This window comes from Larus michahellis, chromosome 1 (assembly GCF_964199755.1).
Source record: "Larus michahellis chromosome 1, bLarMic1.1, whole genome shotgun sequence".
NCBI lineage: Eukaryota > Metazoa > Chordata > Aves > Charadriiformes > Laridae > Larus > Larus michahellis.
Genome location: NC_133896.1, coordinates 57,107,040 through 57,131,837, shown reverse-complemented (window position 1 = coordinate 57,131,837; position 24,798 = coordinate 57,107,040). Strand labels below are relative to the sequence as shown.

At 57.3% G+C, this 24,798-nt stretch overlaps 2 protein-coding genes across 3 annotated transcripts; both read left to right on the top strand.

Moving 5' to 3' along the window:
• The first annotated feature begins 1,069 nt into the window (after positions 1-1,069).
• On the top strand, positions 1,070-10,947 carry SH3BP1 (SH3 domain binding protein 1). Of its 2 annotated transcripts, none has more exons than XM_074579449.1 (18): positions 1,070-1,313; positions 3,118-3,160; positions 3,540-3,644; positions 4,062-4,138; positions 4,428-4,539; positions 4,638-4,714; positions 5,383-5,518; positions 6,156-6,224; positions 6,624-6,714; positions 7,011-7,153; positions 7,242-7,353; positions 7,449-7,530; positions 8,225-8,305; positions 8,413-8,529; positions 8,931-9,028; positions 9,218-9,347; positions 9,515-9,630; positions 10,116-10,947. In XM_074579449.1, the coding sequence occupies exons 1-18, from the start codon at positions 1,252-1,254 to the stop codon at positions 10,472-10,474; spliced, it is 2,010 nt and encodes a 669-aa protein (XP_074435550.1). In that variant the 5' UTR covers positions 1,070-1,251; the 3' UTR covers positions 10,475-10,947. The 2 variants fall into 2 exon arrangements, with proteins under 2 accessions (XP_074435550.1, XP_074435558.1); XM_074579457.1 differs by having other exon boundaries at positions 1,120-1,313; positions 9,239-9,347; positions 10,116-10,606.
• Positions 10,948-11,494: 547 nt separating this feature from the next.
• Positions 11,495-13,958, top strand: PDXP (pyridoxal phosphatase). Its single transcript, XM_074579469.1, has 2 exons — positions 11,495-12,112; positions 12,406-13,958. The coding sequence occupies exons 1-2, from the start codon at positions 11,521-11,523 to the stop codon at positions 12,729-12,731; spliced, it is 918 nt and encodes a 305-aa protein (XP_074435570.1). The 5' UTR covers positions 11,495-11,520; the 3' UTR covers positions 12,732-13,958.
• The last annotated feature ends 10,840 nt before the right edge of the window (positions 13,959-24,798 follow it).

The following is a 24,798-nucleotide window of genomic DNA, read 5'->3' as shown; positions in this document are numbered from 1 at the left end:
TTCCCATCCGGGCTCGGGTGCTGGTTCCTTTGCCAGCCACATAATCTGGCTGACAGCAACCTCCGCTCGCTCTTAGTGCAGAAGGAGGAAAGTCCCAGCTGCAGGTAGCCCAAAGATAAGGCGAGGTTTGCATCTCGTAGAGCCAGGAGCAAAGGAGGTGGTGGTGGTGGTGGTGTGAGGGAGATGTTTTTAGACCGAACGAAAAAGCAAGCTGAGCCCTGGTGCAGCTCTGCAGAGAGCAGGCGGCACCCCAGCCTGGGAAGCGGGAGTTTGTGGTCCCTGTGCAACCGTGCGCGGGCGCCTGGCCCAGCCGTCCTGCTCGCAGGAGCCCTGCCAGCGGGCAGGAAGGGGGCCACCCCAGGGCACAGGGCAACAGCCCTTCGCCGCAGCTTTGCGGTGGCTCCCGAGAGCCTCGGCGGCGGCGGGGAGGAGGGCACAGAAGGTTTTGCAGGGGTGGCTGCGCTGCTCGCCCCCCCCCAGCTTTGGGTCCCAACGAGGGGGTGATGTCACGGGGGTAGAAGAAGTTGGAGCTGCACCTTGAGCACGGAGAGGTGGCCCAGGGGCGTTGGCAGAGTTTGGGTGACCAGGTAGGGTACACCCCCACCCAGGAGCTGTATATCAGGCACCCCGTATGCGCCGCGCAGCCAGCTGGCATGGCCACAGGCTGTCCCCCGGCGCAGCTGGTGGTGGGTAAGGCAAGGTGGGGGGGACTGCGGGGGGAAATCACCCCAGCTGAGACAGAGAGCAAGCAACAGAGCGTGGGCCTTTCGCTCAGGCTCGGCAGCAGCGTGTGCTTGTCCTGCCTTGTTACGTGTTTGCTGTAATAATATTTCCCCTTTAAGGCTGGGCTGAAGTTATTTATACTTGCGGGGTGGTGACAGGAACACAGAGCGGAGTAAGAGCCCTGAACTGCTCTTACCTGATCTGCGGCGGAGGGGCCGCCGGAGGAGGAAGGAAGCTCAGAAAAAGAGAGGGAACAAGAGAAGGGAGTCCAAAGGAGGGGAAGAGAAAGCAGGCAGGGCATCCCCAGGGAGGGACGAGGGAGGGGACCAGCGGGGGAGACAGAAAAAGGGGGAAGAAGGGAAGGAGGAAGGAGAGGAGTACGGAGGGAGAGGTTCTTGGGGAAAAGCAAGGGGCAGAGCGGCTCCAGGGTGCCAAGGGGCTGCCTGCGTCCGATGCCAAGTGTCGCTGAGGGGTGCTGAGGGTACAGCTGAGTGGAGCAGCTCTTGTGGTCTCCTCCCGGCTCTCAACATGATGAAGAGGCAGTTTAATCGGATGCGGCAGCAGCTGTCCCATCCCAACATCACCAGCCGGTAAGGACTTCTTCGCTACCTGTGCCGGAGGGCTGGGAGGGAGCGGGATGCGTGTCCTGGAGGGCTTGCGCTGGGGCTGGACTGACCTTTCGGAGCCGGTGAGGGAAAAGGGGAAAGGTGGAACGACCCTGGGTTTAGAGCATCTTTGGTGTAAGCTGAGGGGCTGCAGTTCCCCAGTGCCTGTGGGGCAGCCTGTGTCCACCTGGAAACGGGCCTTCCCATAGCTTGGCTTCCGCAGGATGTGAGTGCAATGGAGAGGGACCTTCCAGCCACATGCCCATTGCTGTGCGGTAACCAGGAGGGTGTGCGCAGCTGGGACCTGCCCTCCCCACTGAGCCCGGGGTGCCCCACAGAAGCCAGATGCCCTGCATAGCTCTAGCCAGCCCAGCAGCGTGGGTGTCCCGGGATGCCCTTTGAGGAGAGGACCGGGGATCCTCGGAGGACCCATGGAGAACTTAGAGTTTCATGCAAATCCCTCCAGCCCCATCCTACCTCCACTTCTTCCTTATTTTTCTCTTCGTCTTTCCAAAGCTCTCCCCTTGCAAAACCCAGAACTGAAATTACAGGGCTGGGCCCTCCCTTCCCAGCCCCCTCGCTCCCTCTCTCCTACAGCCACCTCTGCAGGTTCTCCAGTGCTGGGAGGCTGAGCAGGACCAACTGTGTCCCCTGGACCACTGAGGTCCTTCAGCTAGCCCAGCAGACCAGCCACAGCTCCTACATCCTAGTGGCCTCTTGCTCTTCTTGCATTCCCTGGAGGGGAGCATGACCCGCCTTCCCATCCCTCTTCCCTCAAGATGTCTCATGTCCGTGTTGCCTGCACCTCCCTTTCGTTTAATGCTGGGCAGGCAGGAGGTCTCAAGCAGCTCCTGCAGCCCAAGAGCAAGCTCTTCACCCGCTGCAGAGCCTTTCCTCCGTGGGCCACAATCTCACGTGATGTTGCTTGCCTTCAACCAAGCCGCCCCCATTTCCTGTGGCTCCACGGCCTCCTCCCGTGTCGACTCTGGCGGGCGGTGAAAAGAGAGAAACATGAACTGGGGAAAATGCAGCAGCAACAGAAGCAGCAGGAAAGCAAACAGGGTTCCTGGGGCGTAGCAATGGCAGCGGGCCGTGAAGCGAGGTTTCCTCTCTGGGAGGCATCAGGGAGGTTTGGTGGTGATGGTGGCTGGTGGGTTTTGAATTTGGTTTTGAGCAGAATTTGCTGCAAAATTAGTTTCCGTTGTCAGATTCGCTCCTAACACCTGCTGCAAAACCGAGCAGAAAGCTGTTTTCACGTAGGCATTTCTAGAGGGGCTGGTGTTGGTCTCAGTCCTGAGCTTGACCACAAAGATACCCTTGCTCCGGCACTGGTGGCCCCACAGCCAGTGGCCGCCCTAGCCTGCAAAGATGCATGCTGGGCTCCAACAGCACTGCCCTGGATTCACCTTCAGGGGAGAGGCAGGCGGTGGGGGGTAGACGGTTTCACCAGCAAACATCCCACCCATGACATGCCCCTGCTAGGCACCCTGTCTCCAAAAAGCAGGCCACGTCTGGACGTTTTGACTGTGGTGCTCTGAACTGGAAGCCCTGTCTGATCGAGTGTCCACCAGACAGCAAGATTGGCTGCCTTGCCCTGCTCCTGCTGTTCTTGCCCCCCCGGGCTCATTCTGCCCATAACCTTGTGCACGATGGTCCAGGCCCTAGCCAGCATCTCCTGCTCCCCAGAGCCCAAAGAGTGAGAGATGGGACACATAAGGACGTGCCTTCCCGAGGAGGCTGGGTGGAGGTCACCCCCATCTGCTGATGGCTTTTTCTCCTTCCTCCGCAGAACCCAAGAAGCAACCGAGCTCCTGCCAGAAGATTTGCTGCAGGTGAGGCACGGGCTGGGCCAGCAGGCATGTGCCTGCTTGTGCCTGGGTGTGGGAACCTGCCCCCTTCCTGCCTGCCATTTGCCCTGCCAGCATGTCCAAGTCACAGGGCTGGCATCTGCCCGCATGCCAGAGGGTGACTCCAGGACCATGGCGCTCAGAGAATGGCTTCTGCCACGGGAAACGGCTTTCCCCAGCTGCTCACAGAGGGATGAATCCTGACCAGGACCTGTGCTCCCTTTTTCCTGGACCAGGAATGCTCTGGGCTGTGGCGGGATGCTGGGCAGGCTCACCTACTCCCAGAGCTGGGTGGGGGTGAGGTGGCCTCAGGGTGCCCACGGTTGGTGAAAGGCCTTCCCCAGTCCCACCATTCCACCCCCAGATTGAGCAGAGGATTGAGCCGGCCAAGCGAGCAGCTCACAGCGTGTCCAAGAGGCTCCAAGCCTGCCTGCAGGGGCAATGCGGCTCTGAGATGGACAAGCGAGTGGTGAGTAGAGTCCTCTTTCCGCAGCCCATGCTCACCTCAGCTCTGTCCCCATCCAGCAAAGTGGACAGCAGGACTCCATTTAGCAGGCTTTGCTGAAGGGTGGCCTAAAGCCCAGGCCAGGTCCCACATCTAGCAGTGGCCACCAGCAGGTGCCCAGGCAGAGCAGAGTAGGGCAACCCTCTCGACCATCACTAACTTGAGGCCGCCTGAGGCAGAGACAGTGTCTTTGCATTGAATAACCCTCCTAAGCCCTGTTGTCCACGTCCAGCCCACGGGGATGGGTGGGCCAGGGGAAGATGTGGGGACCCAGTGCAGCGTTTGTCCACTTGCTCCCATGCCATGGTGGCATGCTTCATGGGGAGGGAGCTGCCACACACCAGCTCACCACCCCTTTCCCGACTCCTTGACTCTGTGCAGAAGAAGCTGCCCTTGATGGCTCTGTCCACGACGATGGCTGAGAGCTTCAAGGAACTTGACACAGAGTCCAGCCTCGGGTAAGTGCCGAAAGGGCCAGGGGTGACCCCAAAAGATGGCAGACGCTGGCAGAGCCACTGTCTTGGCTCAGGGTCTGCCACAGTCAAGCTGAGTTGTCAAACCCTGTCCTCAGAGACAGCATTGGTGTCACAGGAGGAGAAGGAACAGCCAGTGCCTTCAGCCTCCAACTGCAGAGGGGGACAGGGTCTGGCTCAGGGTCCCACGTGGGTATGGGTATGGTGGGGGATGTAGGGTCAGAGGGTGGCATGGCTGCAGCCCACAGTCATTTCATCTCTCTCCCCAACACAGGAAAGCTCTGGAGATGGGCTGCTGCATACAGAGCTCGCTGGCCAAAATCCTGGCTGAGTTTGAGATCGCCCTGGAGCATGATGTCCTGCAGCCACTCAACAAGCTCAGTGAGGTAGCCCTAGCCACCCTCTCAGCTCCTTTCTGCCATTCTACCTCCCCTTCCCACATCCCCAAGCCTCTGCAACTCCCTCTGGCCCCTCTTTCCCACAGGAGGAGCTTCCCATCATCCTAAAGCGCAAGAAGACCCTCCAGAAGTTGATCTCTGACTGGAACACCATCAAGAGCCGGTACAGGGCACACCGTGGCTGGGGGAAGCAGGGCATATGGGGCACAGCTCCCGCTCGGGTTGGGGGAGAGAAGAAGACGACTGCCCTGGGTAACAAATTTCCCAGGACTGGGGGCGAAGTTGAAGAGGTAACAACTCTTCGGGAGCACCCAGCCAGCCCCTCTCTGTGGGTGCATCCCGCTCTGGGCTGAGCCATGGCTCTGTGGCACAGGAGAGAAGGGCAGTGCTGTTGCTGAAGGCAGCAAAGTGCCCTGGCACTGCTCTGTGCTTCTGAGATGGCCCTGCTCCGACTCCTACAGGGTAGCCCACGTCCTGCTGGGTTCCTCTGGGAGAGCAGGGCAGCCGTGAGTCACTGGTGGCTCATTTCCACACTGCCCTCCCTCTGTCTTGGAGGGAGGACAGGAGGCAAGATCTCAGCAGCGGGGCTTGGGAAGGGTCCTGCAGACCCTGGGTGTTTGAGGCAGCCGACTGTTCCCTGTCTTGACCCCTTGGTGTGGCAGCATCTTCCTCTGGGTGAGGGAAGTGAGAGGTGCTGGCCCAGGAAAACCACTGCAGAGTAGCACTGTGACTTGTCATCCCCCTCGCAATCCATATACCCCTTCTGCACACCCGTCCCACTCTCCCCTGGCACTGAGGCTGTGGGTGTGCCTCTTCTCTCCCACCCCAAAGGCTGAACCAAGCTGCCAAGAGCTCCAGTAACATCACTGGCACCGTTGCTGGCCCGGGGGCATCTTCTGCTGCCAACAAACTGGAGATCTTGAAGGAAGAGGAGGAGGAGGTGAAGAGGAAGGTGGAGCAGTGCAAGGTGAGAACATCACTCACTCTCCCCGATGGGGCCGCTCCGGGGCTGGAGACCTGTTCCTCTCCAGCGGCTCCATCCGAGGTGACCACCGTGCCAAGACAGATGCAGCCAGCCGGCACATCCCGCAAGCAAACCAGTCCCTCGAGGAGCAGAACTGGGGAGATGCCCCAAGCCCAGGGGAAAAGAAGAGTAAAGGATTCGAAGCACAAGCTGCTGCAGAGAGGAGGCTCCAGGGGCTGGAGCAGGGAGCTCATGGGGTCTCCCCGGGCTGGGAGCCAGCCGAGCTGGCTGGGGTCTGTGCTGGGTGGCGGGGGACTTTCACATCAGTTTTCTCCATCTCTGCCCTGTTTCTCTGAAAAGCCCTGTGCCTTGTCTGGCCAAGCCCATGGGCTCGCGGCAGCTGGAGGTGTGTGACTTGTACCAGGACCCTGACCATTGGGCAGGTCACTGCTGCTACCCGAACGGGGTAGCAAGGCAAGGAGGAATCCCCATATGGTCCCAGTCTGCCTCACCACCGCACCCCAGAGACCCTGTCTGGGCAACTCACGGCCCGGATGGAGGGCTCCATGAAGGTGTCCCCTCTTCCTTGGGTGCCAGGGAGGAGACAGAAGGTTGCTCTTCTCTGTGTCTCCCTTCGCAGGACGAGTACATGGCTGACCTCTACCACTTCTCCACCAAAGAGGACAGCTACGCCAGCTACTTCATCAGAGTAAGTCCTCTTTCACACTCTCTCTTCAGCATGTGAACATCTCCTGGGGTATGCCTGAGCCCAGCTTTGTCCCTATCCACACCAAGCCCTTTGGCCATGGCAGGAGACAGCCCCAGGCACCAGCAGATGCCCAAAACTGGCCTTGCTCCATGCACTGTGGGTTAATGCCACCGCCAGAACCAACTGCACACAGAGGGGCTTGTCTCAAGGACCCTCCCTCTCCAGTTTGCCCTCTACCCCTCGCTATAGTCAAGGTCCCATGGACCCCAGCGGGGAGTTTACTTGCAGTTTCCCCTTTGCCCTGTCTCCATGTGGGTGCAATGTCCTGGGGACAGGAGGGAGTCTCTCAGTGAGGCCGGTGCCGAACTGAGTGCTGTTTGCCTGTCCCCTGTGTGGCAGCTCCTGGAAATCCAAGCTCAGTACCACCGGCAGTCCCTGGGATCACTGGACTCGGCTCTGGCAGAGCTGAAGGAAAGCCACAGCCAGACAGGTACCCACTAGCTCTCCACACAGCCTGGGGAGGGCCGTGGCCGAGCCTGGGGGATGTGAGAGTGGCTGGTGAGGCCGGGAAAGGCGAGTTTTCCCTCTCTGCACCTGCTGGTGCCTCCCACTTTGAGCTGGTAGAATGGGAATCGCAGCCTGAAGTGGACTGGGGATGCTGCCTGCCCTGCCTCCGCCTCTGCCTCCACCCAGCCAGCCCTGGCTAGGAGTGAGATGCTACAGCAGCTAGATGCCAGATGGCCCTGGTGGCCACCATCCCTCCCAACATCCGCCTCCCTCTTTCAGAGCCCTCCTTCACTGCAGACACTCCGGTGGCAGGGTACTACGGCGTGCCCCTAGAGACGCACCTCAAGAGCTTGGGCCGGGAGATCGCGCTGCCCATTGAAGCCTGTGTCATGATGCTGCTGGCCTCTGGCATGAGGGAGGAGGTAGGTAGCACTCCTGACCCCCCCATCACCATCCTGCCCCCCAAAATGCAGCTGCCCCGCATCCCTTCCCTCTTCCCCCCATCCCCAGGGACTCTTCCGGCTGGCGGCAGGCGCCTCGGTGCTCAGGAAGCTGAAGAGCAGCTTGGCCAGCGGCTCCAATGCCCTGGAGGAGTTTTACTCGGACCCTCACGCTGTGGCCGGTGGGTGCCAGCGAGACGGGACGGGGGGACACAATCGGACAGTCCCTGCTGTCCCCCAGCCGCCATCACCCCCGCTGCTCCCCCTCCCCTCCCAGGTGCGCTGAAATCCTACCTGCGGGAGCTGCCCCAGCCTCTGATGACCTTCGAGCTCTACAACGAATGGGTCAAAGTGGCCAGGTGGGTCCAGGTGTTGGGGTGGAAAAGCCTGGTTGGGGCTCAAAAAGGTCCCCCGCCACCCTCCCTCCGTCCCTCCCAGCACTCGGAGCAGGGCTGCCAGCTTCGTTTGCCATGTGGGGAGATAAGAACGCACCACCTGGTCTGTCCCATGCTCAGCAGAAATCCAGATGGCCCAAAACCTTGGAGAATAGCAATAAAAAACATGGCAGGGTGAGGGGGGAAGGCTGTAGCCTTTTTGATTGCAGGAAGAGCTTAGCCTATGAAAACCCACTTGGCCGCAATGGCGTGAGCCCCATCTCACTGGCCCACCATCCCAGTTTGGCCTCCTGCTTTCAGGATGGACCGGGTGGCTGAGGAGGCACAGCAAAAAACCCTGGGGGAGGAGAGGGAGAGCACCTCTCTAAAGGGATCAGCTCAGTGCCGTTGACCCCTGTAGTCACGGTGAAATAGGGTTGTTGCTTGTGGCAAGGCAGCGCTCACCCCCAGGCCCAGCTACAAGCTGTATTCATATCATATTAAATCCCTTTGAGCCTCTGGGGGGCAATTTTGTCGGTGCCTGGCTCAGCTGCCCGGTAAAGGCAGCAGCAGGGCATCTCCATCCCCACACCGGGCAGACGACACCAGCTCTCTCTGTGTCCCTCTCTGCCACAGCGTGCAGGCTGAGCTCTCTCCTCCTCCTTTTTCTCTCTCGCAGCTTAAAGGACGTTGAGGACCGTGTACAGAGCCTACAAGAGACCTGCAGCCACCTGCCCCGGGACAACTACAACAATCTGAGGTGTTTTGCAGGGACAGGGCTTCTTCGGCCCCAAGCAATCACACGGGGCATCTGTTCTCTCCCCAGGCCCATGCTAACCGCTCCCTCGCTCTCCTTTTACCCCACAGGTATCTCATCAAGTTTTTAGCCAAGCTAGCTGAGCACCAGGAGGTGAATAAAATGACCCCCAGCAACATCGCCATCGTGCTGGGCCCCAACCTGCTGTGGACGCAGCAGAGCACAGCGTAAGGCCTGGCTCGGAGGGGTGGGAAGCAGCTCATGTCACGGGAAAGGCTGACCCTGCAGCCTTCAGGCTGGTCTAAAGTACCTGCACCTCTTCAGTCCTCAAGTCCCATCCCTTGTCCCCGCAGCCCCCGAGTGGCACGTGTCCATTTAGCTACTCTGCAAAGTAGCAGAGGAAGAGGCTGAGACCTAGAGCACTTGTGACATGGATGGCATTCAACACCGTTGGCCTCCAACACCAAACTAGGGTTTCCAGGACAGGGAACAAGGCCACCTCCTACCCTTCCACCCAACTTGGCTGGGCTGTCTCCCCCTTTGGGCTCTGCCCGCTCAGGAATGAACACCAAAAGGGTTAATGTCCCCAAAACCCTTTTCTGATGCCTCCTTCACCCCTGTCTCTCAGAGACCCTGTGCAACTGGACTTGGCCTCCGTCTCCTCCATCCAGGTGGTGGGCGTGGTGGAAGCCCTCATCCAGAATGCGGACACCCTCTTCCCCGGAGGTAGGGCCAGGACCTCGCTCGGGGGCTGCAGCAGAGAGCGAAGGCGGGGAGGAAGGGAAAGAGAAATTTCTCCATCCCCAGGAGGAGGGAAGAGAGGGTCTGCTCTGGTTCCCTGACACGGGGGTCACTGGTGGAAGCTCTGCACAGCAAGGGCTTCCTCACAGGGTCTCCTCCTTACTCTCCACCCAGAGGTAGATTTCAACGTCTCAGGCATGTTCACGCCACCTGCAAACAGCGAACTTGGCGAGGCCACCCCAGTGGAAGAGCCATCCCCTGAGCCCCCTCCAGCCAGCACCCCCACACTCTCGGATGGAGAGGCGTAAGTCCAGCAGGAGCTGGGAGCTCTGGCTGTCCCAGCTCTCCCCATGTCTCTCCCTCATCCCACCCCTCGCCATGGGCCATATCCTTGCCAGATGGACGCGAAGTGCCTCATGGCCAGGAACACCATGCCCGACTGAAGCCTCACTTGCCCCATTCTTTGCGCAGCACCTCGAGGGACCCCGAGGCCAGGTCCCAGCAAGCATCCCTACCGGTGACCAGACCATCTTCTGAAGCTGCAGGGCCACCAGCTCCGCAGATGACTGACGACACCATCCGCAAAGGTTAGGGTGCCCTGGACGGCACAGTGCTTGGGAGATGATACCTCCCCAGTGCCACCTCCTCTGCTTTGCCTTCATCTCGCCATTCCCCGCACTAATGGGTGCTGGGGACATGCCTGCCACCAAATGAGAAAAAGGGCCTCCGGCCAGGGCAGCATGGCCAGGATCTGGCCCCTCATTGTGTGCTCCTTCCCCAGCCAAGGTGGGGATTGCAGGGGTGGATGTGGCCGGTCCTCCAGTGTTGGGGGGAACACCCCCTGTAAAGAGATGTCAAAGCTCATAGCCCCCTGTGAAGGGAAGAGGGTGGGAAAAGCCTCCAAAATCCAGTGTGCGCTTAGCTCTCCAGCATGGGAGCCGGGCAAGGAGCAGCTTGTCCATCAATCTGCCTGCAGCCCCCTGCCTGACCCATGGCTGGCATTGCAGCCCCCTCTGCCCCGGGGGGAGACCCCGGTGAAGCGGACCCCAGCCCACCCCAGCTTTCTTTCCAGGCAAGCACCCAGCTCCAGCCCGACCCACCATGCCACCGCCACCCGTGGCCCAGCCCCGGACCTTGGCTCCCACCCCGGCAGCCCCGGAGCAGGCAGCCAGCCCCAAAGCCCGGCCACGACGGATGGCCGGGGCGCCCAGCCGAGCCCCCTCTGTCCCACCGCCGCTGCCCCCCCAGCCAGCACGTCGCCACAGCCGAGACGCCCCGCCGTCGCCCAGGCCTCCTGCCGGCGAGGCCACGGTGGTGGCTACCATGGACTGTGCCCTGGGAGCCACAGACGAGGGGCAGCCGTTGCCTGCAGGAGGAAGAAGCCCCACGGCCACGTCGCCGCCAGCAGGACAGCCCACAGAGGAGAACTGAGCAGGGACGGGGAGATGGGGTCCAGTGCCCCTCTGGGGCCCAGCAGGCACTGTGGAAATGCCAGGGTGCCCTGAGGGATGGCGTGCCCCCTGCAGCTCCTCCATCTTGCTCACCCATCTCCACAGAGCCTTCCTCCCCACGCCGCCATGTCCTTGCCAGCAACCCAGGTTCCAGGCCCTGCCACCCCTAAGGGACCCAGCTCCCGGCCCAGGTTCCCCCGATCGGGGATGAGCCACCCCTGCAGGTCCCCGTGGGGTCCTCCCATGCCTGGGGAGCCGGAGGGGGAGAGGCGGGGACGCTCCCCGGCTCTGCCTGCAGTTTTTGGGCCGGTGTGGGCAGGCAGGCCCTGTGGCGCCATTTGCAGGCACGCAGCCACCCCCCCAGTCCTTTCTGCCCCATTTTGCCTTAAAACATGTTGCGCCTGGAACAGACGGGCACAGACAGACAAAGACATATGAATACACATATATATATATTTTGCAACTAAATTATTTAAAGAGCTGGTGTGACAGCCGCAGGCAGGTGCGAGCAGGGCCCACTCGGCAGCCCGAGGTGCTGGAGGCCGCCTGCCTGGGCAGGCCGCAGCCGGGAGGAGAGAAGGGGAGCTCCCCGGGGACGCCAAGAAGGAGAGGCACGGCTCAGCCCCAGGGCGGGAGGGCCGCCGGCTGCCCCGGCCCGCGGAGGGACGGGGCGGAGGGGTAATGGCGGCTCCGCTGCCCACAGGCTCCACCGACCAGCAGGGGGCGCCCTGCCGCCGCGCCTGCAGCCGGGGGAGGAGGTGTGGGTGGCTTCAGCCAATCGGCAAGCGCGCTCACGCTCCGCCCCGCCCCCTCACCGCCTCCCTGCGCCGGCAACAGGGCGGCGCGGCTGTCACTTTGGGAGCCGGGCTCCCGCCCCTCTTCCCCTCGAGGGCAACAGGGCCGCGCGGCTGCCGCTCGGCGCCCTCCTTGCCTCCCATTGGTGGCGGCGGGCGGGGGGCGGTGATTGTCAGAGAGGCCGGGGCGGGGCGGGAGGCCGGCGGCCGGGAGGGCTGCGGCGGCGGCGGCATGGCGAGCTGCCGGCGGCTGAGCGGCGCGGGGCTGCGGGAGGTGCTGGGCCCGGCGCAGGGGCTGCTCTTCGACTGCGACGGCGTGCTGTGGGCGGGCGAGCGCGCCGTCCCCGGCGCCCCGGAGCTGCTGGAGCGGCTGAGGCGCAGCGGCAAGGCCGCCCTCTTCGTCAGCAACAACAGCCGCCGCTCGGTGGCCGAGCTGGAGCGGCGCTTCAGCCGCCTGGGCTTCCGCGGGGTCCGCGCCGAGCACGTCTTCAGCTCCGCGCTCTGCTCCGCGCTCTTCCTCCGCCAGCGCCTCCTCGGCGGCGGGGGGGACGGTGGGAACGGGACCGGGGGCGGCCGCGTCTTCGTGCTGGGCGGCGAGGGGCTGCGCGGCGAGGTGCGCGACGCCGGCTTGCGTCTGGCCGGCGAGGGCGAGCCGGCGGCCGGCGCCGCCGAGCCGGTGCGGGCCGTCCTGGTGGGCTACGACGACCAGTTCACCTTCGCCAAGCTGGCGCAGGCCTGCGGCTACCTGCGCGACCCGCAGTGCCTCCTGGTGGCTACCGACCCCGACCCCTGGCACCCGCTCAGCGACGGCCAGCGCACCCCCGGTGAGCCCGCGGCCCCTGCCCTGATGCCCCGGGGAGGGGGGACACGGGGGGCCGAGGCCGGCGGGGTGCTGGTCGCGGGGTGGCCTCATTGGGATTCGCCATCCCAGGCTCTGGCGAGGTGTTCCCCGGAGCATTAGGGCTCCCCTCATGCGTCCCTGCTGGCTCCCCAAGCCATATTGCCATCACACAGCTTGCCCATCCTCTGGTGGGACCCAGGGCGCTGAGCCGCCTGCAGCCGTCACCCCGTTAGCCCGCAGCTACTTCATTTTTTTTCCTCCTTCCCGCCCCTCCAGGGACTGGCAGCCTCACAGCCGCGGTGGAAACAGCTTCGGGACGCAAGGCGCTGGTGGTGGGGAAGCCGAACACCTACATGTTTGATTGCATCGTGGAGCGTTTCGGTGTGGACCCGTCCCGCACCCTCATGGTGGGAGACCGCCTGGAGACAGATATCCTCTTCGGCAAGAACTGCGGCCTCTCCACCATCCTCACCCTGACGGGTGTCTCCCGCCTGGAAGAGGCGCAGGCCTACATGGCCAGCGACAGCGCCGCTGCCAAGGATCTGGTGCCCAATTACTATGTGGACAGCATTGCAGACTTGATACCGGGCCTGGATGAGTAGCAGTCTGTACATGTGAAGGCAGAGGGGTTGGGTTCCCCATCCCAGATCTCCATCTGTTCCCATTTCTCTCTCACTGCCCTATTCCCTCAATTCCTGGTTTCTTCACATTCCAACGCCCTTCTTTAGGGCCAAAATGGGGTGGGGGGTTGGCAGGAGGAGGCAGGATTCAGGTTGTCTCCTTTCTGCTGAGAGGTACCCATGATGGACAGAGTCCTTCTCTCCCTCCTATGCCAGCTGCCAGCATCACTGGGAGAGAGCTGGAGGCCTTCAGGCTGACAGGGGGGGTCAAATCAGTGTGTCCATGTGGCCTCTCCCCCTGCAGGGGTTAGGGACCGGCTGTCTTATTATTTTTCTCTTATATAACCAGTGGCGGCCTTTTACTGCTGTCCCTTCACTCCTAACTCTCGACTTCTGAGCTGCATCCCTGCAGTCCTTGTGGTAACCCCCTCCTTGCCAGGGGACGGGCTGGCATTGCCACCCACCGGGTCTCCATTCATGCCAGGGCATGTGGAAGGAGCGTGCCAGAGCTCTGGAGCGATGAATGAGAGCATCGCTGCCTCCCACGAGTGAAAGGGAGCATCGCCTGATCTCTTCTCTCCCCTGTTCCTTAGAGATGTTTCCCCCACTACCCTCTGTCCCAGCTCAGTTAATAAGTGTGCCAGTGTCCATCTGAAGGACTACAGAAAGAGAAGAGACTGGTTTGAGGGGTTTTTTTGTGCCAAACAGAGAAGCTCTGAGTGCACACAGTGGGCCTGCACTTGTTTTCAAGCGCTCTTTCCAAAGGGGCTTGTGAAGGAGAGAGGGCTCCTAGACCACAACAGCACAGCAGTAGTGAACTGTACAACTCTTCCCCAGTTCCTCCTCCTCAGTGGATTTTGCCATAGTACGGTGAGAGAAAAGGGCTGATGGGGGTCTGTGCTCCAGCTGCTGGTGTGCAGGTGAGATGGTGGTGGTATTGTCACTGCTGTGAATGTGTCGCAGCCCTCAAAATCATTCCTTGCTGCTTTGTCTTTTTACGGTTGTTTTTTTTTTTAATTTAATGATCTTATTTATCAAACTTATTTATTGTTCAGATACTGTATTATTTGTATAAACTATGCTGACTGGTTGCACCAAGGGGACAGGGGGGTAGTGCCTTTGGGCCTCCCTTACTGTCCGTGTCCCATGTTGATGTTCTTACACTCACCATGTGTCCGTATATAATAAAGTGCGAGCGTAGGCTGGAAACGGCCTCCTTTTTTTCCCTGTGGTCCCATCAAGATGAGAATGGCCCGAGGATCTTTGAGCCCTGGAAGATGAGGACATGGCAAGACCCTTCCTCACTCAAGGGGGTGCTGCTGGGTAGACAAGAAAGGGGTGGATGATGTCTTGTGGACAGTGCGTGCTCCTGGTTGCTGCTCTCTCTTACTGGGGTCTCAGAACTGGAGTTGAGGGTGGAGGTGGCCGGTGGGTTTATGGCGTAGGGTGCAGGGTCCAGCCAGCTGAACTGGAGCAGTGAGCGATGCGATCTTTGCCAGCTGCCTTTGCATTTCACAGCGTGGGTGATTCCTTGCTGGGGAACGGTGGCTTCTTGAGCTGCACCTGAGGTCTTTCCGCTGCTAGTCAGGTGGACCCCGATGATCCGTGTGGCCCTGCGCCGCAGTGTCCAGCTCTGCTAGGTTAGCAGTGAGGTGCCATCTCTGTCACCCACATGTAGCTTGCAGAGGGCTGAGAACTGCCCGGGTCAGGTTTTGCTTTGACCCTTCTTAGCTTTGTTAAACTTTGAATGAAGGGAAGGTGGGTGTCGTTGTACTGCTGGAGGTGACTTTCACTAGACTGTAGCTCGCCATGGCCTGTGTCCTCTCCCTGAGTTTGGCTGTGGTCCCAGGCAGGAGGGAGAAAACAGATTGGGTAAGAAGAGTGTTTGAAATAGCTTGAATGTATTTTGCCTCCCTTCCTCAGAGTCAAATCCTTCCCTTTGTCTGTCAGACCCCTGTAAGAGCTCTTGGTGGTAACCACACATCTCATCTCTTGCTTGAGAGGTCAGCTGTTCAGCTGAATAATTAGCCTCAGTGTAAGTTAGTGCTGTGTCAGCTCATGTGGCAGAACTAGATGCAACTTACTGGCCCTAGGGTGATTCCAGGTACTGCCTCCCCCATCCCCCCCCCTCCCACAAGGTAACTTAGGAAACAGCCCTCCAAAACAAAAGAACATCCAACGAGCTCTCTTAAGAGGGCCTGGCATCTTAACCGGTCCCCTTTGTATGCCTCTGTCTCTCCCTTTTGTCTGTCCCATCTCCAATTAGACAACCAAAGGACTGGCGCTCCCTTAATGAGAGCCTGACCAACACTTGCATCATCGAGCAGAGGCAAGATCAAGACCTAATGCGTCTGCCAACTCTGGCTGCCTAACTAGAGACACACAGACCCTGATTTATTTTTCAAAGCTCTCGGTTCTTGTACGAGGCTGAAACTCAGAGCGCCGTTGCTGTGACTTGGGGCCCCTGCTGGGAAAGCTCAGTATGGCTGCAAATTGCATGGGCTGAGTTGGTTACGTGTGCGTGTACAGAGGAGACTGCACATCGAGAACATCACCGGGAGATGCCCCTTTTTTCTAGGGTGCTTTGAGGGTGAATGCTGCTGGTGCTCTCTGCCTTGTTTGCTCTGTCCTTTCCAGCTCTCCCAGATGGCAGACAGGAGGTTGGAGGCGGTGATCTCCCAGACTGGCACACGAGGAAACAGAAGGGAATCCAGTAGCTGATTGGAGTGTTACAGCTTGTGTTTGGGCCCTCTCCAAAGAGACTTTGGAGTTTGTCCTTTGGATCCCCAATGGTGGGCCTGCAGAGTAGGTTTTCTTTTTCACATGGCTGCTGCTGAAAACAGAGCTCAGCAGAGGTGACGGCTGATCCCTGTCTCTTATGACTGTGTAACTTCTTTTGATCTGGTGCACCTCTCCCTGGGGGCTTTGCTTGGAGCAGAAGGGAAATAGGCTTTACCTGGCCTTTCCTTGGCTCTTCTTGTAGCTGAGGGCACCAGGCAGGGGTGACCTGTGTCCTGTAAACGCTTCCTCTCCCCAGCAATAGAAGCAGAGGGATAAGTGCTGCCTCTAGCCTTGGGGCTGCTCTTGCTTTGAATGGGGTGACAACAGCACTATAGGGGTCCATCAGATCTGCCAGGCTTTGAGTTTGTGTGGCTTCCTTCTTCTACTATTGCTCCTGCATGTAATGAAGGTGAGTGTGATCTTATTGGAAAACTAGACTGGAAGGCTCCCTGAGGGACTGCGAGTTCTCCATCCAAGCCCTTCAGACATCTGTTCAACCACTAAGGGGTCTCTGATGCTCATGGGGGTCAGGCCTTGGTTCCCTCTGTGGTGGGTCTGGTGGAGCTGCAGAGCACATCTGCTGTTGAAACTGGGTAAGCTGCGTGTGTGGCTTGAGTGTGGCAAGCAGGTCGAGGGAGGTCATCCTCCCCCTCTACTCTGCCCTGGTGAGGCCGCACCTGGAGTACTGTGTCCAGTTCTGGGCTCCCCGGTTCAAGAAGGACAGGGAACTGCTGGGGAGGGTGCAGCAAAGGGCTACAAAGATGATTAAGGGATTGGGACACCTCTCATGAAAAAAGGCTGAAGGATTTGGGTCTCTTCAGTCTGGAAAAAAGACAACTGAGGGGGGATCTTATCAACGCTTATAAATACTTAAAGGATGGGTGTCAGGAGGATGGGGCCAGGCTCTTTTCAGTGGTGCCCAGCAACAGGACAAGAGGTAATGGGCACAAACTTGAGCATAGGAAGTTCCACCTAAACATGAGAAGGAACTTCTTTACTTTGAGGGTGGCAGAGCACTGGAACAGGCTGCCCAGAGAGGTGGTGGAGTCTCCGTCTCTGGAGACATTCAAAATCTGCCTGGACACGTTCCTGTGCAACCTGCTTTAGGTGACCCTGCTCTGGCAGGGGAGGTTGGACTATACGATCTCCAGAGGTCCCTTCCAACCCTACCATTCTGTGATTTCTTCTTGTCTAAAGCAGTTTTTCTTCCTGGGCTGAGTGTTCAAGGAAGCAGTGCAGTTGCCAAGGAGCACAGGGCTGTGGAGAGTGGAGCTGCGGCAGCGCACAGGAGGGTGGAGGGGATGGGAAGCCCAGCTTGGTGTAGTGTAGGGAAGGGTATTTATTTTCTCACCTTCAGAAAACTGCATCGTCCTTTACTGCCGTGCAATAGAGACAACACCCAGGCGGGTGGCAGTCGTTCCGTTACCCCAGGAACCTGGTATCCTTCATCCGTAAGTGCGGTTACTGTGGCAACCGCTGGCTGGATGGTGTCAGTGGCAACCTGCCGAGCATCGCCTGCTCTGGGCAAGGCCTAGGGAGAGGCTAGGAATGCCTGTGTTCCCCTGGCTGGGGGGAGAGGCGACTTCATCTTGCCTCCTGGACTCCAGCTGTCCTTTGGCATGGGTGGGTGGAGGATGCAGAGATCTGCGAGAAGTCTTTCTGGGCTCTTGGGAGCCTGGGGCAATGTGGAAAAGGGTTGGATATATGAGTAGGTGAGCCTGCTTCCATAAGAAACTGTCCCTCGAGCCAGGGTGGACCAAGTTACACTGCTCTCTTGTGTGTGCAGCATTCGTGATGTGATGGCGGGTAACCTGGAAGCAATCTGTGTGTGCTTCTCCACGGCCATCTGCTGCTTTCCTCTACCACTTTGTGACCTCTGGTTAGGCTGCTCTCACTGGCCTGAATTCTACGGCACCGAGGCTTTGGCAACATGGTGTCCCCTACTTTGAAATGTTCTTTATCGCACTCCTATTTTCCTGGGATCAGCATATCAACGGGTTGTTGTGGTTTAACCCCAGCCAGCAATTAGGCCCATGCAGCTGCTTGCTCACTCCCCCCAGAACGGGAGGGAGAAAGCGAGGGGAAAAAGGAAAAATAAAGCTCATGGGTTGAGATAAAGCCACTTTAATAGAACAATAACAGAAAAGGAAAATAACAATAATAAAAAGTAATAATGGTAAAAGAATATACAAAATGAAGTAATACAACACAAGTCGCTCTCACCACCCAAGACTGGTTGCCCAGCCTGTCCCAAGCAGTGATTGCAGATCCCTGCCCCACCCCCATTTATATACTGAGTATGATGTCTATGGTATGGAATATTCCTTTTAGCCAGCTTGTCCTGTCTATGGTCCCTCTCAGGTTCTATGGGAAGCTGAAACAGTCCCTGACTATTGTAAATATCACCTAGCAACAACTAAAACAGTATGTGTTATCAGCATTCCTCAACATTTTTCTCATACTAATCCAAAACACAGCAGCTACTAGAAAGAAAATTAACTCTATGCTAGCTGAAACCAGGACACGGGTGCTTCCTATGTTCCTTCTCAAGCATACTGCTCTCTTCCCTTTGAGAGAATCACAGAATGGTTGAGGTTGGAATGGACCTCTGGAGGCCATCTGGTCCAACCCACCTGCTCAAGCAGTGCTCCCTGCGCCAACAGACCCGCACCATGTCCAGATGGCTTTTGACTGTCTCCAAGGATGGAGACTCCACAGCCTCTCTGGGCAGCTGCGCCAGTGCTCAGTCACCCTCACAGTAAAAAAAAAAAGTGTTTCCTGGTGTTCAGAGGGAACCTCCTATGATCATTTTGTGCCCATTGCCTCTGATCCTGTTGCTGAGCACTAATGAGAAGATCCTTGCTCTATGTTCTTTGCACCCTCCCTTCAGGTATTTATACACATTAACAAGGTTTCCCCTGAGCCTTCTCTTCTCCAGGCTGAAAAGTCACAGCACTCTCAGCCTTTCCTCATAGGAGAGATGCTTCAGCCCCTTAATCATCTTTGTGACCCTTCCCGGGACCCTCTCCAATATGTCCCTGTCTCTCTTGTACTGGGGAGCCCAGAACTGGACAGGGCACTCCAGGCATGGCCTCACCAGTGCTGAGTAGAGGGGAAGGATGACCTCCTTCAACCTGCTGGCAACACCCGTCCTAAGGCAGCCCAGAATACTGTTAGCATCCTTTGCTGCAAGGGCACATTACTGGTTCGTGTTCAACTTGGTGTCCAACAGGAACCCAGGTCCTTTTCTGCCAAGCTGCTTTCCAGCTGGGTGGTCCTGGTCCCCAGTATTTGCTGGTGCCTGGGGTTATTCCTTCCCAGGTACAGGATTTTGCACTTCTCGTTGAACTTCACAAGGTTCCTGCCATCCCATTTCTCCAGCTTGTCAAGGTCCCTCTGGATGGCAGCACAACCCTCTGGTGTATCAGTCATTCCTGCCAGTTTTGTGTCATCAGCAACTTTCTGAGGATATACTCTGCCTCATCATCCAGATTGTTAATGAAGATGCTAAATAGGATCAGACCCAGCATTTGCCCCTGGGGTACACCACTAGTTACTGGCCTCCAGCTACACTTTATGCCACTGATCACCTCCCTCTGGGCCTGGCCATTCAGCCAGTTTTCAGTCCACCTTGCTGTTTCCTCACCCAGCTCATACTTCCATTAACTTCTCTGTGAGGATCTTAAAGATCTTATAGAAGACAGTGTCAAAGGCCTTACTGAAGTCGGGGTAGACAATGTCCACTGCTCTCCCCTCATCTACCAAGCCATCCATTTCATCATAGAAGTTTATCAAGTTGGTCCAGTGACTGACACTTCAGGAAAATGACAAATGGGCCCAAAGATATTAATCGGTGAGTAGATGCCTTTAATATGGGGAACTAATGATCTTCCTGGCTGGGAAGTTGTTAGCGTTCAGCCACATGACATGGTAAGAGACCTGGGAGGATCTGGAAGGTGTTGGGACTGGCAGGACAGAGGAGGTTTTTTTGCATGGGAAAGTGCCTCCAGAGCCAAGAGAGGATCATGATCCTAAGAACTCGCTCGATACTCGCCCAACCTGATGTGAGAGTCCCCCCTTGCCAAGGCAGGCACCCCTGGCACCACCCTGTCCTGCAGCAGCTAGAGCAGGGAGGAGGAGGAGAAGGCGAGGAGCAGCAGCCTGTTACTGCCTGCCCTAGGGAGGCAGCCGGTGTTTGCTCTTCCTCCAGCAGCGGTGTGGGCAGAAGTCCCTCCCCTGCAGCACAGCTTCCCTCTCCTCACTCCTTACACAAGGCATTGCCCTCTCCATGCCATAACATGGGCTTTCAGGTACCCCTCTGCCATTCCCATGTCATTATCCGTTCTTTTCCTTCCTTATTGCTGCTTCGTTCGCTCTACGGACTCTGACCAAGCAGCCCAGGAGACTTGCGTGGCTGTGCACGTCCAGGAACCGCTGCTGTGTTGTTGGACTCTGCCTGTCTGGGAATTGTGTGTGGATAATGTGTTGGAGGTGCTCCTGTCAGACAAGCTATTCTGGTGCTCCGTATAATCCCTGGGAGATACTGAACAGCTGAACCTGCTGAGAGCAATTAAAAGCCATTATTAACTCCACCAACTTAGAGAGTTGTACTGGTTTTTGTAGCTTCAGTGTACCACCGCAGCAAAGCACTGTCAGCTCTGTAAGCCTTCAGCACAGAGACAAGGGAGATGTGATGCCAGAAACATTCCCAGATCACAGGACAGCTGCCCGTGACCATCCAGGTTATTCTGCCCCATGATTTAGCCTGCTAGATGTGCAGCTCCAGCAAATAGCAGTTCCCATTCTGTAAATAAGATATTGCTGAGCACTGAGATGCTCTCTGCATTTTTTATGGGTGAGAGAAACCTGTCCACCGTTATCCACCAGGCTGTAAAACAGGTTGTCCGAAGCCCTGTGCCGGCCTTTCTGCTCACCGCCCTTTCTGAACCTCTAGCCTGGGTCCCGCAGAAGCTGCGCAGAAAGTGGTGCCTGGTTAAAATCCAGGGGCAGGAATTGCTTCCCTACTTGACCTGTTTCAATTAACCTGGAACAACTCAGATCATACTGTTTTCTGTTTCTTCACTCTGCCGTTGTACTACAGCTGCCTGTGTGTGATTTAAGTAGTTTGTCGCTGCAGCATGGAGGCCAGAGGAAATTGAAGCTGCTTGAGCAGCTCCTGTGCTCAACAGGCTCATTAACACCATGGTCTCTAGATTAGAGGTGAGAGATTTCCCACCTGCTAGGACAACGTTGGTTGTGGCCCTGGCAAGGTGTCCTTTCCTCGCAAAACAGAGGTGTTCCTGACTCGGTGTCCTTCTCTGGCCTAATACGTGGAGGTTGCTGATTCAGCTAACTTTGAGCAGAGCTCAGGAGCGGCGCCAGTCCCTATTTGCGCACTCATGAAGTTTGGGGGTGGAGGTGTGAAGAATGGCAGTATGCTCCCATTCAGCGCTCTGGTACAACTAGGGGACCACGTGCCTGCCACAGCCTTGGTAACCTGGAGATTGACACGTCTCATGAGATGGGGTGGCTGTACTCCTCCAGTGGAGGGCGTAGGCTGTGTTTAGGCTGAGCCTCCTGATGCTCACTGCCTTGTAATCCACCTTAGTCTCATTAGTTGCTTTCCCTCAACAATTTCAGGGGTGAAAGGACCTGTCATTGAGCAATCCCACACTGTGTTTGCCTCCTGTTTGGCCACAAGCAACTCTGAATGCCCTTGAGCCAACGTTGCTGGAAATCTACCTGTTGGTGCAGGTTTTTGAGCTGCTTTCTTCTCAGTTGTCTGTTCGGGCAGCCAGATGTTAAGGATGCTCAGCAGAACTCTCTACAGAAGTGGTCATCCTCATCCCAAAGGTCACTTGTCACTTACTGATGGCTCGGTGGCAGTGGCACAGTCCTTCCTACTGGAGTACGCTTGTTCCTCAGGTCAGTCCAGGGATGGAGGTGGCTGGTCCTTGTAAGCAGTACATGGTCCTGGCTGGCACACCTTTTAAGTGGCAGGATCTGAGGCAGAACCCCTGGTGCTGCTTGCTGACACAATACAGAACTCTGCCATTCCTACTTTAGGTGTGTTGTAAGCTTTCCAGAGCAGCTTCTCCAGCAACGGGACACAAACAGCAGCAGGAAAATCTGTCTGATCTCTGTAGTGACTTAGGAAGAGATACAACTCCCTGGAAACAGAGTCTGTGAGTTCTTAACCTGGGACTTCTTCTGGCAGCAAACCTCCAAGCTCAGCAGCGTGGAGGCATCCTGTTCACTACCTCTATTTCCTCCTCCTACCCTGGCAATGTTCTGCAATGAAAAGGAGTAAGGCACCTGCAAAGGGTCATCCTTATCTGCTCCCTGTCTCTTGAACTTGAATGCTGTGCCAGGTGCAATATTAGGCATCTCTAATAAGTCATCTGTCTAGAGCTTTCATTCTCCCATCTCCTGGACTGTTGTTCTCTAGGCTGAAAATAAACCTAGAAGTAGGAGGCTTCTGCCTTGTGTTCCCATTACGCTGGCTGGAGTGAATTGACAACAGATTTTTCTTTCATTTCATAATATTCGTGTCAAATGTTCTCTTTCTTTTTTTCCTTTGTATTGTAACTACCAGGGGCTCCACTGCCTGTCAGTGCCTTGTACAAACGGAGTATGAGCTGTGCATCCCCGCCACCGTCCATCCCACCGAGACCAGTTGTTACCCTGTCCTTTAACACACATCTGGGTGACACTTAGAGGCCTTAGTGCTGGGCATGGTAAGAGGAAAAAATGCAACCGGGTAGAAAGAAGTGCAGCTGAAATTGCTTTCCAGCAGACCTCACTTTCACTGTTGCCTGAGCCTCCTGTCTGTCTGTCTGTCTCAGTAGAAGGGAAGGAGTGGGAGGTTCCACGTCAGAGTTCCTCCAAAGATCTGCAAACAAAAATAAGCTGGTGCTGCGAAAAATTCAGTTATTTTCACATCGGTCTGATGCTCAGCAACAGGAATGCTTTCACCACGAGAGAGGAGGCTGTGCCAGGCAGGGGGCAAACAGCTGAAGGTCGGAGAGTGGGATGGGGTGGTCTGGGGTATCTTCCTGGCCAATGTGAGCTCATTCATGGAAATATGGGTTGATAAGTGGCAGCTGGTTGGGAAAAGAGTGTGAAGTCCTGTCCGTTCACACATTCAAAACTTGCATTCCTCCAAATTGTTGAACAAGGCCCCTTCCCAAGAGCTGAAAAGCCAGATTTATAACCACAGACAATTTTGGTCGTTCTTTGGGCGTCAGCTTCTTTCGCTGGCTGTTGTCGAGGCTGCAGGGCCCCTAACTACTGCTGGCACCCTGGGTGCAGCCAGGCACCCCGCAGCTGCAGCTCTCCGCTCTGGAGCTGTTTCTCATCACAGCTCATCCCCACTTCCCCCCACAGCTCCGGTCGGCAGCCGCTCGGTCATGCAAGCATCTCTGCTCAGGAGAGCCTGGTCGCTGGCGAGCAAAGGCTGTGTCCTGGAGAGCAAATGGCGCACAATGTGGCTGACAGCCCTACAGTCTGCATCCAAGTCACGGCTCCCTTTTGTGCACACTTAATCAGCTCCTTCTGTGCCGGGCTGCGCTGGGCTGTTGCTTGGCATCTTCTGTCATCCTTCCAGTTGCTCTTAGCGGGACCATGCCCTACATCTGTGCTCTATAGTTTCAATGCTATAGATGTATGTTTTCCAGCACATTATCCTCCCTTCCATAGCTGTCTTACGCAGTTCTTCATTCCTCCCTTGATGAACGCCAGGCTCCCTGCTTGCTGCTTTACTCCCTGCTCCATTGGCTGCACCACCACAGGAATCATATTTTCTATTTTCCAGGCCTGTAGCATACTTTTTTGCCTATCCAAGTCAAAGTGAAGGAGGACCCAATCCCTTCAGGCACTGCTGTAAAACCCCTAGCAGCAGTTTCAGGTGCCTAAATCTCTATGAATCAAACTTGAAGTCTGGAGCTGTGGGATGCAGAAAAGGGACAGACTGGCACTTGCGAGCCATCTGCAACCCCTTCCGAGGGGTGCAGCATTCCCAAATCCATGTGTGAAGCCCATTTCCAGACCCATATGCAGAACAGTGCCCCTTCTCCTCTGCAGGTACGCAGGCTTGGCCAGGCAGGGGGAAGGAGAGCACCTGGGACTGTGGTTGCAGGATGCTGGGAAGCTGCACGTACGCAGCCTTGCTGTTGTAATGGCAGCCCTCACCTTCACCCCAGCTCATTCGCTGGTGCCTGGCTGGTTTGCCCCTGAGGGATGATGTTTCAACAGGAGGAGGCCACAGACGCTAAGCCGGAGCAGGGCAGCCGCCACACCAGCAAGGCTGCCACCATGGCGTGCCCAGCCTGGGGAGACAGGGTTGCGGCCAGGTGGCCCGCAAGCACCGCCAGCAGCAAAGTCAGGCTTGGCATCCCAGTGCAATGTGGAAAGCGAGCTCTCTGCTCCTCTGCAGGCAGAGCTGAAACACCCCGGCTGGGAGAAATCGTGCTGGGGAGCTGGGGCCTGTCAGCGCTTGTCCTGGTTGCAGATGGAGGCCAGAGACTCAGTCCACCTGCAGCTGGTGTGGCGTTGAGATGCGACCAGCGTTGGGAGACTGGGGAGCCACCTTCGTGAGGTACTGGGGAGAGGCAGAGCTTCCTCCAGGCACCCAGTTTTGCTGTGATAACGGCAGGTGTGCCAGAAATCTGCAAAACATCCACTCAGAACTGCTCTGGGGCTGATGGGGGAACCCAGAGCTGGGCAGGGTGCTGTGGCTACCAAAAAGGAGTAGTGAGTGTTGGCGTACCCTGAGCATCCTCCTCCCTCACCTTGGTGGAGGCAGGAGCAGTGCAGTATGGTACATTCCCCGGGGAGGGGATGCCTTCAGAGGTCTCAGGATCCCCATTCTCGTCCTCAAGGCACTGCTTGCTCACCCACCATCCTCTCTCTCTCTCTGTCCAGGCCAGCTCTGACCCAGCCTCTTGTGCCACATGCCCAAGCCCGCGTTCCCATCAGCTCTGCTGGTGCTGCTGAGGCTTGGTCCATGGTATTACAGCACTGGGTGACTGTCCTTAGTGGAAGTCATGGTATTCCCAGAAGCACGCGCGCACAACCCAGAAGGATGAAAGATATTGCATTATAAAAGAAAGCAAGAAAGAAAAGCAGTGTATTTCACATTTCAGCCTCTTGGAGGGACCAAAGAGTATCTTGTCTTCAGAAACGCTGCCAGAAAGTTAAAAAAAAAAAAAAGATAAGCTTGGCTGTGAACCATAGCGCTTGTCCTGCTTTCTGCCTTCCCGTGGGATTC

What these genes read in the sequence shown, in the direction of transcription:
- SH3BP1 (XM_074579449.1), top strand. Translation starts at nt 1,252, where the DNA reads ATGATGAAGAGGCAGTTTAATCGGATGCGGCAGCAGCTGTCCCATCCC. An exon ending in CATCCCAACATCACCAGCCG is followed by an intron (nt 1,314 to 3,117) that starts GTAAGGACTTCT and finishes CTTCCTCCGCAG; the next exon opens with AACCCAAGAAGCAACCGAGC. An exon ending in GGAAGGTGGAGCAGTGCAAG is followed by an intron (nt 5,519 to 6,155) that starts GTGAGAACATCA and finishes CTCCCTTCGCAG; the next exon opens with GACGAGTACATGGCTGACCT.
- PDXP (XM_074579469.1), top strand. Translation starts at nt 11,521, where the DNA reads ATGGCGAGCTGCCGGCGGCTGAGCGGCGCGGGGCTGCGGGAGGTGCTG. An exon ending in CGACGGCCAGCGCACCCCCG is followed by an intron (nt 12,113 to 12,405) that starts GTGAGCCCGCGG and finishes CCGCCCCTCCAG; the next exon opens with GGACTGGCAGCCTCACAGCC.